The 14,820-nt window shown below is 46.5% G+C and overlaps 1 protein-coding gene across 1 annotated transcript in view; it reads right to left on the bottom strand.

Annotated features, from left to right (window-relative positions):
- The window catches only part of CDH2 (cadherin 2), a 329,318-nt gene that overhangs the window by 41,113 nt on the left and 273,385 nt on the right, over positions 1 to 14,820 (bottom strand). The window contains exon 10 of the mRNA XM_078687382.1: positions 4,159 to 4,412. Within this exon, the coding sequence (XP_078543508.1) occupies positions 4,159 to 4,412 (254 nt within the window). The remainder of the gene's footprint in view (positions 1 to 4,158; positions 4,413 to 14,820) is intronic.

The raw sequence follows: 14,820 nt of genomic DNA, 5'->3' as shown, positions 1-14,820 counted from the left end.
GCTCTGCTAAGCTTCATTTAGCCTATGTTCCTCAGGTTAGAAGAGTGAGAGCAGGAGGGCACCACTTCTCTGCAAAAGCTTCCGCCCATTGGAACACTTTGCCTTTGTCTATTAGGAGCATCCAGAATCACTGGGCCTTCAGAAAGGCCATGAAGACCTGGCTATTCTCTGTCTAACCTCTGGTCCTCCGCTGATCTCTTTTCCAAAACTAGCGCTGGGACACCACATTGCTGGGGCAGCCATGCAATTTATAAACACATTAACATAACATAACGCTGTGTCCTCTTCCATATGCAAGTCACACTCATGGTTAATTACTGCCACTGGGAGGTCGCCCAGTACCCTTCAAAACAATTTACGCCTTCATCCAGCTGTCTAATTACAGACCTCTAGTTGACAAATATCTGTCAACTTACCATCCAGTAAAATGTGCATCTGATCTGTGTAATGTATTTGGTTCCTCTCACTGATTTAGACTGTGCAAAATGATAATAAATCAACATTAAAAAAGACAAAAATGGCCCTACACAGAGCTGCTTAGAATTTGGCAGGAAGGGCCCTAGCTAACTAAGCAAAGCAAAAGTCAAATGTGGTGCCTGGCGACAAAGTTATAGACAAATCAAAGAATGTCTTTTCAATGAAAAGTTTGGCTGAACAATAGCTGCACAACGGCAACTGTCGCTGACTTAGGGAGATCACCTCCTTCCATGCTATTACAGACACTGTTCTTCCCTTTCATTTGATAGCTTAAAGCATTCTTGGTGTTGTAACCTTGTTCTGTTTCCAATTAACTGAATAAACTAACTCACCTGGAATGAATGATATGTAGGTAAAAAAAAAAAAAACAGGAATGGAGAGTGTCCCTAATGATGTGTGAAATTAGTAATCACTCTGATCTATTCACTGCAAAAAATTAAAGTGATGTTATAGTTAGGTGTGGTAATAAGATCTTAGCTTACGGAAAGAAAGACACTACAAATTCTCTGAAAAAAACAAAAGTTGGAGTGGAATTATAGTTAGATGTTGAAATAAGATAAAACTAATATTTAAAAAAACATTTAAAAAAACTGACATTTTCTAGTTTTCGTTTACTTAGATAACTACAACTTGCACCCATGCCATGTGTGACCTCGCATACTACATCACTCATGACATGCTAAATTACATTATTGATTACATCACTCGTGATATCTCAAATTACATCACTGATGATTATTAAAGCTTGGTGTGCACGAAGTACTCAATGGAAAATACGGTAAAGGCTGAGCAGACCTAACGTGGGTTGTAAAGATGTGATTTAAGGTAGACTATGCCTTAATGCCAAAGTACACTACAAACAATTATGTGTCTTAGGGCAAAGCTTCTGTTAATGAAAGGTTATTCATATGCGGACATTGCTGGTGCTAAAGGACAGAATTTCGAGGGCATGCATCGAGCCATATGTTCCATTGTGAACTCTTTTATGAATGTTTAAGGAAGATTCGGCTTGTGCATCCTGCACCCAAACAAAAGGGTAGTAATCATTGATTGGACTGACCATACAGCAGTACCTAATGACAAGATTTTAATTATTGTGCCGGAGGAGGTGAAGTTAGGCCAACCCCAGCCTCTACAGTTCCTCTACAGTTCCAAGAAACAGGGGTTCTGTTCTACTGAAGGATTGCCTGTCCACTACCTAAATTGTTTGAAAGGGAGGCAGAAAAATTAGATTTGGAGTTATACTCTCAAAAGTTTTATGTAAAAATAAGAGGCCTATACATGAACAGCCTGCTTTAGTGAGAGTCATTATAAACTTAATAGGTTATACATAAAAAAGAGGGGTAGTTTATGCATTGTCCTGAAGAAGGTGGTTTTATTCATCCTCTATACCACCAAAACGCGTCAACGCTTACCTGTGTGGGGTTACATTCGAGGAACACAGTATCGTCTAAAAAAAAAGTACCAAATGTTGCCTGTACTATTACTGATTCTCTCGAAATAACCACTGTAAATGACAAAAATGTATGTTTGTTATCTCTCGTTATGGTTTTTTTAATACACTATCTTTGCATATTGGGATCTTTTTAACCTTTATTATCGATGAAATTGATGGTGTTTTTTTATGTACTTTTAATTAAAATATGTGATATGTACACACATCCTCTTGTTTCTCTTCCCTTAGATTGATGAAGTGGTATGGTATGATTGTTGTATAAAAGTATATCTATAGTTTGGTGAATTGTCAAGAGCAATTGTTTTGAATAATGATAGGTTATCCACCAGAGGATATGTGGGCACGTGCACAAGCAAAAGAGTTGTAATACAGTGCCATAGACAAATTCTATGAAACAAACAATGTTAATAAGTTTAGAGAAAGAATTGCAGCTTGTTAAATGAAGTAGAATATAGCAGTGTCCCTCTTAGGGGTAGTTTATATCACACTGCTGTTGACAGTAAGGCCCTAAGATTATGAGCTATTGTGCACATCTCAAGAATGTGTGTAGTGGATTTTACCAAGCTAGGGAGGGTTGTCTAATGGGCAATGGAGAAGCGGTCTTTTCAATGATAAATGCATACCTATCAATCGCTCAACTTCAAATTGTGGGTCATGTGAAGTTTTTAAAAGGTGTTCCTGTTAAGGCGAACAAAGCATAAACTCTTTTTCCAGATGGTGCTTAAGGTTTAATAGGGGGTGTGACTCCATTATAGTCTATAGAGAGATTTCCTTAGTAAACTAGGTGATTACCAGTAAAATAGGGATAATATCTTAACAAATATGGAGGACTTCACACATATGATATGTGTACAGCATGTGGTCAAAGGTTATGTGTATGACCGGTGATAGAAAACTGACCATGGATGTGCCATGTTGAACTACTTCATGGTCTACAAACTCTATTGGACGCTATCATAATGACTGAATGCTGTCATCAGTGATGTCTGGCCAGGCCCTGCACCCAACCCCAACGCGGGTGCCAAACCCCCAACACTGGCTGTGCGCTGTGTGGGTTTGGGCACGCCCATTCCATCCACGGACACCCAGCCACCCACTGTGTACAGAGTTCCACTGTGTGTAGCAGGAGTTTGTGGTTCAGCACCGAGTATGGGCTCCAGCCAGTGTCTTCAACTAAACTTCCACAGGCTGCCTTTTTACCTGTTTATTCGTAGATCCTCCGTAAACAAACACAGTAGGACGAGGGAGCTTCTGCTCCCATTCTGCCCTGCACGTTCACAAATATAGCATCAGATTCACAAATGCCCAGTGTTCTGATTTACTAGCCAGCACAGAATCATTGCTGTTACCTAGTGGTGCACTGAGCACTTTGTTGGGAAAATCCTAAATGAAAAGTACTCCCATACCCCGAGGCCACTGTGTGGGGCCCAAAGGGACCCACCGTGCTATAAAATAGAAAATAAACAAAAAGAAATATGGTGCGATTCATGGAGTCAATTGTGGATCTTCAAATCCAACAAAGAAAATTCAGGGAAAGCCGAAGTCATACACAGCAGGGATTGGGTACAGGGTGGCCATGCACAATGGAGTTGGCTGCCTTTGGCATGGATGCAGAGCCTGGTCTGGCAAGGTTTTGTCAATTGGTCTGACAATGCCTGGCCAGAGGCAGGAAGCACAAAAGCTGTGAGTAGTGGGAGTAGGCCGCCAGTGGAGGGTTGGGTGCAGGCCCTGGACAGAGCCATGTCACACACTCCCACTGTGCTCGGAAGAAGGCCATGTGCAGCAGAAGTTGGCCTGATGTGGTACATGATTAAAAAAAAAAACTTAAACTATAGAGTTAAAGTGACCTTGTGGTCTGCTTTATTATAACACCTTCACATATATTTCAAACCTCAGAGGTTCACCTAAAAAATACATTCAAAGTGCATTTATTGTTAGAATTTAAAACCGAAAACCACAGAAATTGGCAAGTTATGGTTAAGACCATGATTTGGAACTGACACAACAGCCATGCAAACCATAATACACACAAACGCACACACAAACCGCTGAAAGAAAAGTTGCAAAGAGCAATTGGGGTCCACAACACTTTCTTCTATTTAAGTCTCATTTTTCATGATAACAGTTTAGAGTCATAAGTTATAATTACTTGGGTTGACGGTTCCTTCAGAATACAGATGTGACAGTCATAACAAAAGCAATTACTATATAATTACTATATGTACCTTATAGTCTGCAACATGGAGCGATCTGGATCCTGTGCAGTGAAGCTTGGCAACTTGGTGTTTGGCGGTAGCCCTTCTTCTTGTCGTATTAGTTTGGGGTTTGGCATAAAAAAGGGACTCTCGTTTACATCAATGACTTTAATGGAGACAGAAGCAGTCGACTGTGGTGGATGATGAATTCCCTTAGCCAAAGACACTTGATTCTCTGCAGATACAGTAAGTACAAACATCCGACTGGACTCATAGTCAATAGGCTAGGAGAGGGAAATATAATTTAGAGTGAGTGGTAAGCAAACCCCAATGTACTAGTAAATTCAACAGCTAATATAGCCACAAGACACGTCCTGATGTAGAGTCCCAACACATATGCAAAACTAAGAACAGTGATTTTCTATAAAGTTCCAAAGTCAAGGAATGCTGCATGTGAAATGACAATCTTACACCAAAGCTCGATTGCATAAGTGTCTATGAAAAAAAGGAAAAAGATGGCAAAAATGCAGAAACACTCATTACGGTTGAATCTTTCCTCTCTTGGTTAAAATTTTTACTACATCTGTATGATTTAAATATCTGTGGAAAATGAATCACATAGTAGAAGTGACCATCTAACATCCCTTGTGAAATGTGTACTTTCATGTACAGTAACCAGATTCCACATGGCATAGGGTATCTCACGCTACCTGAGTAAAACAGATGCATTTTCTACAAATTATAATTGGGTCAACTTATAAGACCTCTATGTTGCTATGAAAGCTCAAATTCCTGAAATGAATAACCAAATATGCAGGCTTGATATGACACACAACCAAAGAAACTGCACACACGCATACACAGACCCACAAACACTGCATACACACACACTTACACACATGCTAAATATTCCTCTAAATTATATATACTGAACATAAAGTATAGGATTGGAAGCCTACAAACCTAAATCAACCGATACAAGCTTCATCAAAGATCCTTAGATCCCCATTTTTTTGCAAGGAGGGAAAGTTAAGTACAGTGGTTCTTTGTGTGCATGCCCTTCCTTATTCAGTTTGCGAGTGGTACACTGTTGAACGTCATACACTTTAACAATAATTGCAACCCGGTGTAGAGCCACTGAAATATGACTTGTCACAACCATTAGAATAAGAGTGAGACTCTGCAGTTGGTACAACATTTAATGAATGAATGCCTTTACATGCAGACACACTCTGCATCATAGAAGCCTTCACAACAGCACATGATCATGAGCCAGAGATTTCACCTTCAGGCTATTTTTTAAGTACTTTTTTGAGATCAACTCCCATCCAACTTTTCTTGACAATCGTTCACTTTGTACCGCGCCAGTCAAGGCGACAGTTTACAGTGAAGGACCTCCGGCAACCCCGTACAATAGTAACTGAAAAAATAGGAGGGAGAGGTAAGCCACAATATTTATGCTGCTCCCAAGGGTACAATGGACCATTGCCTAGTCTTAGAAATGTTTGTAAAGCTTTTGATTTCTATTTAAACACATTCTTTATTCCTTAAAGGAAAACGGGCTGAATTTTAAGAAAAAAAGGATTGCTTTATTTGACAGCAATCACAGACATAGTGGTCTGCTGTCCCTAGGAGGAAAACTAGCACTATGATGGCAGCGAATTGTAGTGCATTGCCATTTGTGAACTACTTCATTAATATTTATGAGATAGGTCTAATTAAGACCCGCTACGATTCAGTATTTTGCGAAATGACATATTAATATATGGGTTGGTTAGCAAAATGCCACGCTGGTGGGGAGAGGAGTTGGCTAACGGCTAGGGCTGTCAACCATGAATCTGGGGAACTGGGTTTGAGTGTCGGCAATGACGCTGAACATCCTGTGATTCTGGGCAAATCACTCAATCTCCCTGTGTTTAACAAAAATGAATGTGGCCTTATGTAACGCAACCAGTGCTATGTAAAGGGCTCTGATGCCCGATTGGGGTCAAGTTTGCGTTATATAAAACTCTATTAAAAAAAATGTACTTTAATTTACAACCAGTAAACCTGTTTTTAGTACATCTGGCCCTGAGTCTCCTACAGTCAATGTCAAAGTAAAAGATTTTATTCAAAGATTTTAAAGGGATTTTACCAAACTCTAAGGGGTGAGTCAAATCTTAGGGTCTTCTGGTTCAGCATCAAAGTGTCAGGACGATTTTTACAGCTTATTCATCTTTTGCCTGCATTTTACCATGGAATTGGTGAAATGATTAGAGAGAGCTCCATCTCAACAACATATGAGAATAAGGCTCTGCATTGAACAATGTGGTTTATTTTGTAAAAAAAATTAAAAGTAAGCATTTTGTCTCATACTACAATAAAAGGCCAGAGACAAATCTCACAAATATAGAAATAAAGAAACACATTTTAAGACATGAACTACGAACTACAGGAATCATGAAGAAATATTGAGAAAAACTATTTATTTATTTATTTATTTATTTATTCAAAGTTTTATATAGCGCGAACAAGATCCTTACAGATATCAGAGCGCTTCACACGGAGAGAGGGCAGTAGGGGTGAACAGAGATAGTGGGAGCAGTCTAATAGTCACAAACATGGTAGGATAGTAATAACATACATAAAACATATCAAAATACAATCATGTAAACAAAATAATATAGGACGGCACAAGTCATTGATCCCACAACCTAGGTGTTCAGGTACACCTTGGGTGCGTGGATGGCTTATACCAATGCCCTAGTATAGAGAGAACACTGAGTGGGGGCATCGGGAGAGTGAATCAGTAAACCAAGTGTAACATATATTGGTCGGTAGTGAGAGCGTAACGTAGTGGTATCCCCACCAAGTAGAAGTATAGTGCCAAAGGACAAAGTGAACAGTGGTACAGAGCAATGCAGAGTCTCTGATCCAGCACCTATAAGGTTCAGGAGATCTTGGCCAGAAGGATGGTTTTCACCTCTTTCTTGAAGAGTGCAGTGGAGGAGATAAGCCTGGTTTCAGGAGGGAGCGCATTCCAGATCCTGGGTGCCATTCCCGAGAAGGAGCGCTTGTATGTTTTCTCTTTCCGGAATCTACGGGGTTTCAGGAGTAGATTTTTAGCACTTCTATTGGATCTCGAACCTCCTGATATAGACAACTTTTGAGCGAGGTAGTTGGGTGCATTGTGGTGCACGGCCGCGTGTGTCATAACTGCAATTTTTAGCTGTATTCTGGCTTCAAAAGGCAGCCATTTTAGGGACTTTAAGTCTGGGGATATATGCGAATGTTTTCTTGAGCCGGTAATGAGTCTCGCGGCAGCGTTCAGGGAGGCTCTTAAGGGTGCTGTTGTGGATAGCGGGAGTCCGCTGAGGGCCACAATTCCGTAGTCTATTCGAGGGATGACTAAAGCTTGCACCGCAGTTCGGAAGTCTTCGGCAGGGAGGAAGGGTTTGATTTTCCTCAGTGTGTTGATTTGGAAATTAGCTCCTTTTGTGGCTTTGCTAACGTGCTGCTGCATGTTGAGCTTGGCGTCGAGTGTGATGCCTAGGGATTTCGCCGAGTCCACGATGGTAGGTTGGACATTGAGTGCTGTTAGGTTATTGAGCCACGTTTGGGTGGTGGAAATTTTCGCCGGGGGTGAGATGAGTAGGAACTCAGTTTTCAGAGCATTTAGTTTGAGGTGATTATCGGCCAGCCAAGATTGAGTGTTGATAAGCGTGGAATTCAGATGTTTGATATCTTCCGGGGATTGTAGCTTTAGGTAAAGTTGTGTGTCGTCGGCGTACATATGGAATTGGACATTGGAGGCTTGGAGCAGGGTGGCGAGCGGTTCCATGACGAGGTTGAACAGTGTGGGGGAGAGGGAGGATCCTTGTGGAACACCTAGATCTGCAGGCACGGGTGTAGATAGCACATTGTTGATCTTGAACTTCTGAGATCGGTTGTGAAGGAAGGACGAAAACCATTTGAGAACAGTTCCCGATAGACCCATTCTAGTGCTTAGCAGCTCCAGCAAGTGCTCATGTTTGACCGTGTCAAATGCTGAAGAGAGGTCAAGAAGGATGAGGAGGCAGGACTCATTGCGATCAAGAATTTGGAGGGCGTCATCAATTATGTGTGTCATAGCTGTTTCTGTGCTATGTTTCGCTCGGAAGCCTGATTGATGAAGGTTGAGGAGGTCAAATTGATCAATGTGTTTTGTTAGTTGGAGTTGAACACATTTCTCCAGCAGTTTGGCCAGGGTGGGGATATTGGTGATGGGCCGGTAATTGTTTAGGTCAGACGGATCAGCTGTAGGTTTCTTGAGTATAGGCGTGATTTGCCCCACCTTAAGGGAGTCTGGGATGAGGCCTTGTTGTAGGGAGCTGTTGATGATTTTGGTCCAGAGAGGGAGGAGCAAGGGGATGAAGTCTTTTACAGCATTAGCAGGTAGAGGGTCTGTGAGGTGATTAGAGGGCTTCAAGGTGCAGAGCAGTTTGTGTATTGCTTCTTCCGAGTAGGTATCGAAGTACAGCCATGATGCCTTGTTTTTAGGTTGAGTGTTAGACATTCTGGTGTGACTGGGGAATCGGCTTACATCCATGATGAGGTCATTTCTTATGTTGTCAGTCTTTAGCTTAAAGAAAGCAGAGAAGGCTTCACAGTGTGGGGTGTCGCTTGTTGCACTGTTTGATTGTAAGGGTTGTGTCTTCGTTTGGGTCTTGATTAGTTCGAATAGCTTTCTTGGCCTGTTTTTTGCTTGGTCCAACTGGCGGCTAAAGAAGTCCGATTTTGTGCGCTTTATTTTCCTGAAGTAGGCATTTCTCTTGTTCTTAAGCCTTTTGAGGTGCAATGCTGAAGGGTCCGATCTCCATGTGCGCTCTGCCATTCGCATAGTACGCCTGTCGTCATTGAGTCTGTCATCATACCAGGGGTTAGAAATTTTGGTGGAGACTCTCTTCAGTTGCAGTGGGGCGACTTCATTGACTATTGTATTCATAGAGTCAAGGTAGTGGTCTATCAGTGAGTGAACATCCGAGGTACCTGAAGGGGGAAGGAGGCGATTGCCGATGTGGGGAGGCAGGGTAGAGGGGTTAAGATTCTTCATGTCCCTTTTCCATGTTTTGGATTTGATTGGTTGAACCGGGTTAGGTTTAACTTTTTCATTGATAAAGAAGGTGATAATGTGGTGATCTGACCAGTCGCAGGGTTGTATCGCCTCCAGTTGTGTAGAGTTCTCTTTGGCAATGATGAGATCGAGTATCGAGCCTTTGTCGTGTGTTGGTCTATCGCATATTTGGGTGAGGTAAAGAGCATTAAGGAAAGTTTTGAGACTATTCACCACTGTGTCTTTCTGGTCGTTCCAGTGGAGATTGAAGTCACCCAGGTAGACTTGGGTGGTCTGCCGACCGGCATTGGAGGTGATCATGTCCATGAGTTGTTGGGTGAATATGATGTTCTCACCAGGCGGGTGGTAGATGAGATGTAAAGCACAAACTTGTTTGCCCTCGCTGGTGATGTCGAGGCAGAGGAGTTCACAGGAGGAAAGGGAGGGGGAGTTGACTTTGGTAACGGAGAGGTTGCTCCTAAAAATGCATGCAATTCCCCCGCCCGTCTTGCCTGGAGACCTGTCCAGCCTGATGATGTGATAATTGGGGGGGGACTAGTATGTCCATAATCGGGGTAGAGGCTTCAGTAAGCCACGTTTCCGTTAGAATGGCTAGGTCGAGATCCCTAGCTGAGACTAGATCAGCGATGTCGGTGGAGTGTCTCTGGGCCGATCTGCAATTGAGTAGGATGCATTTGAGTTTGGGAGAGAGAAGGGTGGTCGAGCTTTCTAGTGTGAGGGAAATTTTTCTGAGGTTGTTAGGGACGGAACCTCTGTTGTTGAGGGTTGGGAGCCTTAGAGTGTTTGTAAGAATTGTGGGTATGGGGGTGTGTGTGTTGGATAAGTGTTTTACCGGACCTGGGCCATAAGAACGTAGGAGAGAGCATAGGTCGCGGTCCGACAGTGGGTTGAGGACACGACGGGGGTGGTGGGAGTTATTGCGAACGGGGATAGTCGGCCAGCGCGGGTGTCGTTGGAGGCGAGGGTATGTAGGGAGGGTGCGTCGTTTGTAGGGTAGAGGGATGGTGGGAGGTAGACTGGGCTGTGAGGAGAGAAGGTCTTTGATTGCGTGGACATCTTTTTTGATTTGTAGAATATCCTCTTTGAATTGTTGGAGGGTGGATATAGTCAGGTCAGGAGGTGTATTGGGGATGGGGTTGGTGGTGAGAGCCATTGGTGAATGGTTGAGTAGTGAGCTGGAAAGCGGGCAGGGTATCGAGGGGGGGGATAGACTAGCGTTGTTGGAAGGTTCTGTGGTGCTAGTAAATGGGATGGCATTCAAAGTGTGGGAGTTATTGTGGGCGAAGGGTGTGGGTGAGGTAGGTGAAGGCGGTGGGTGGGAGGCATAGGTAGTGCCGTCAGTGGGAGACGGTGCCGGAGAGTAGAAGAGTGAGTGAAGGCTGAATACAGTGGGGGAGACAGGAGGGTAGTGAGGGCTGAGAATAGGAGGTGGGAGAGAGGGGGATGCTAAGGTAGGGGAGGCGGTATGTTCTGTATGTTTTGTTGGGAGGGTGAGAGTGTCGTGGGTGGGAGTGGGGAGGGAGAGGTGTCCGCCGTGGGGGGGCGGATAAACTCTGAATGGTGGTGTGTTCAGATGGTGGCGTGTTGTGGGTGGGAGTTGTTGTGTCAGGTGTGAGAGTGTCGTGGTGGGTGAGAAGAGTGGGGAGGGAGCTGGGGAGTGAGAGGGGTCTACCGTGGGGGGGATGGGAGGGGGAGGTGGATAAACTCCGGTCGGTGGTGTGTTCAGGTGGTGGCGAGTTGTGGGTGGGTGTTGTTATGTCAGGGGGGAGAGGGATGGGGGGTATGAGTGGGTGTAATAGGGGTCATGTTAGAGGGGCGGCTAGTATTTGAGGTGGAGAGATTTGTGACTGTGCTTGGGGAGTGTGGGGCGATAACAGCCGGTGGGCCATTTACTGGGGTGCTGGGGGTAGAGGTGTTGTAGGCGGGGGCTGCGACGTCAGAGGTGATAGTGCTGGTGGAGTTCTGGGTGTGGGGCTGCAGCTTGGAAAGGTGCTCTTTAAACTTGGGGAACAGGTTGTCTAGTAGTTCCAGGTTCTTGTCCGTGGATTGAATTAGGACCATCCCGTTGAACAAGTTACTTACCTTCGGTAACGATATATCTGTAAGAAACAGTAGTTAGTATTAGATTCCTTACCTTAGAATATCCCCAGGCGTCAGTCTGGATCCGGAAACTTTTGCGTAGCAGTACCCCTGCGCGTCGGTAGGCGTCGTCTGCAGGCGTCCCCTGCGGCTCCGCGTCGTCGGCGTCGTGCGCCGTGATGACGTCGCTGGAGTATATAGACGCCGCCTCCGCGCACTGACGTCAGTTCTTTGCACACAGCTTTTCCGCGCCAGAACACGCAGAGCCATGTGAGAACCAACACTGGTGCCATGTGAAACTAGGGCCCTGAAAGGGATGTCCTTAACCCTAGGTATCAGTTCGCAGAACGGGGAGGATGGGTGGGGCGGTAAGGAATCTAATACTAACTACTGTTTCTTACAGATATATCGTTACCGAAGGTAAGTAACTTGTTCATCTGAAAGAAACAGGTTAGTATTAGATTCCTTACCTTAGAATAGATACCCCAGCAATACCAACCCCGGAGGTGGGTCTGCGAACCAATACAATCCTACACCAGAAAGTCCTGGAGGACCGAACGGCCAAAGAAGCCATCCCTCCGGACTTGACTGTCCAGGCAGTAGTGCCTCGCAAAGGTGTGCAGCGAGGCCCACGTAGCCGCCTGGCAAATGTCCTGCAAAGGGACTCCCCGGCCCAGAGCAGTAGTAGCCGCCGTGGCCCGAGTGGAATGGGCTCTCAGCCCGACAGGAGGCTCCTTCCGAGCCAAAGAGTAGCACGCTTTGATGCACAGGACGACCCACCGAGAGATGGTCCGTTTCTGTATCGCCCCTCCCTTCTTCTCACCCACGTAGCCAACAAACAGTTGGTCATCCACCCGGAACTGGCGTGTGCGATCCATATAAAATGAAAGCGCACGTTTTGGGTCCAGACGATGGAGCCGCTCTTCATCTTTTGAAGGATGCGGAGGCGGGAAGAAGGAGGGTAAGGTGATGGACTGCCCAATGTGAAAAGCAGAAACTACTTTGGGCAGGAAAGAAGGTCTAGTTCTCAGAACCACCTTGTCTGGATGAATGGACATGAAAGGAGGTTTGACAGAAAGAGCCTGGAGCTCACTCACTCTCCTGGCAGAGGTGATGGCAACCAGGAAGGCCGTCTTTAAAGTCAGGAGACGGAGAGGACAGGAATGAAGCGGCTCAAAGGGAGCGCACATCAAGAAAGTCAGAACCAGGTTCAAGTCCCACTGAGGCATCACGAACGGAACAGGTGGATACATGTGCGTGATGCCCTTCAAGAATCTCGTTACAATAGGGGACTTGAACAAAGATGGCTGATCAGGCAGCCTTAAGAAGGCGGAAAGGGCAGAAAGGTAGCCCTTGATAGTGCCCAGAGCAGAGCCCTGCTGGGCAAGAGAGAGAAGAAAGAGGAGAACCTCGGAGAGAGGGGCAGAAAGGGGATCCACAGCCTTTGCTGTGCACCATGCCACAAATCTGTTCCACCGGCAGGCGTATACCGACTTTGTGGAGGGACGCCTGGCTGCCAGAATCACATCACAGACTTCAGGAGGCAAGTCAAATGGCCTCAACTGTCGCCGCTCAATCTCCACGCATGGAGGTGGAGACTGGACAGGTTTGGGTGGAGGACCGTCCCCTGCTGCTGCGACAGAAGGTCCTCCTGAAGGGGCAGGCGGATCGAGGGACCGACTGACATGCTGAGTAGCTCGGGATACCAGTACCTTCGAGCCCAGTCCGGAGCCACAAGGATAACTTGGGCCCGGTCGCGCCTGATCTTCTTCAGCACTCTGGGCAGAAGTGGTATAGGCGGAAAGGCGTACAACAGACCGCAACTCCACTCGCGCCGAAAGGCGTTGCCGTGCGAGTGCCGTCTTGGAAACTCCAACGCGCAGAACTGATGACATTTTGGTGATTCACTCTTCGCTTCTGAGCTGAGTGGTCGCTCCCCAGCGGTATCGTTCAGCAGCGCTTTGCTTGCATTTAAAAGTGCCTCGTTTTTGCTAGAATATTGTGTGCCTTTGCTGACGCTTAATTTACATGCTCTTAGGATTAACCTGTGTCAGTTTCAGGCTGTTTGCACGCTTTCCCCCTAGCGCTCCGCTCTGCTCACCCCCGCCTCCATTTTGTGTGTTGTTGTGCTCCTCTGCAGCCCGCCCCGCCTCCCAGCTGAGACGCCCTCGCCCCTCCCCCTCCACTACCCATATATGACAGTAGTTCCCGCGCGCAGCGTTCACGCGCAGCGTCCGCGCCCAACCCGCGCCGAAGGTGCGCCAAAGGTAAGCCCGTCTACGCCCGTCCGCGCCTGGACCGCGCCCAGCGCCAGACCCCCTGCCCCTCGCACTGCCCAGCCCCCCGCGTTACCTACGATGCCGCCACCCTCCTAGCCCTTAACCCCGGCCGCGCCCCCACCTGCATCCAAGCCGCTCCAGGACGCACCCATGGACCGTTCTCCTGCCTCTCCTGCAAATTCTGCGGCACCGTCAACGCCTCCGCTCCGACCACACCACAGATTCCCGACCCCAACCACCTAGAATGCATCCTTCTCAACACCCGCTCGGTCCACAGGCACGCCATTGACCTTTGGAACCTACTAGACACCATCTCTCCAGACGTCGCCTTCCTAACGGAAACATGGATGAACGCCTCCTCCGCCCCTGACATCGCCATCGCTATCCCTGACGACTATAAGATTACACGCAAAGACCGCACCGACCAAACAGGAGGAGGAATCGCTATCGTCCACAAGAAATCAATCCGCATCTCAACCAGCTCTGACGCCAACCTCGCCAACTCCGAACACCTCCACTTCCAGATCCACATCGACCCCAAGACCACACTCAGAGGCACCCTCCTCTACAGACCACCAGGACCCCGCGCTAAATTCAGTGAAGACATCACGGACTTCATCACCCCACACGCGCTCCCCTCCAAAGACTACATCCTCCTGGGAGACCTCAACTTCCACCTTGAGAAGATCAACGACCGCAACACCGCCACCCTCTTAGACAACCTCGCCAACCTCGGACTTAAACAACTGGTCACTTCCCCCACCCACATCGCAGGTCACACACTCGACCCCATCTTCACCTCTAGCAACCATGTCTCTTTCAACCACACTACGGATCTCCTCTGGACTGACCACAGCTGCGTCCACTTCTCCTACAACAAGCCGAAACCCATCATCCACCTCCAACCAACTCTACAAAGAAACTGGAACAAAATCACCACGGAACAGATCTCCTCATCGCTCCTTCAAACCTCCCCAGCCCTCTCTTCTAACGCCAACGAAGCCGCCTCCAACCTCACCCTTTGGTTATCCAACACCGCAGACACCTTAGCACCACTGAAAAAACGCCAACACAAAATCAAGAAGGCCTCATGGTTCAACGAGGACCTCAAGAAATCCAAGAAACTATGCCGCTCCCTTGAAAAGGCCTGGAAAAAAGACTCATCCACCAGCAATAAGGACGCCTTCAAAAACGCCATCCGTACTCACCACCAACTGATCCGAAAAGCCAAAAAAACAGCAC

This window comes from Lissotriton helveticus, chromosome 4_1, assembly GCF_964261635.1.
Source record: "Lissotriton helveticus chromosome 4_1, aLisHel1.1, whole genome shotgun sequence".
NCBI lineage: Eukaryota > Metazoa > Chordata > Amphibia > Caudata > Salamandridae > Lissotriton > Lissotriton helveticus.
This window is presented reverse-complemented; position numbering and strand designations above follow the sequence as displayed.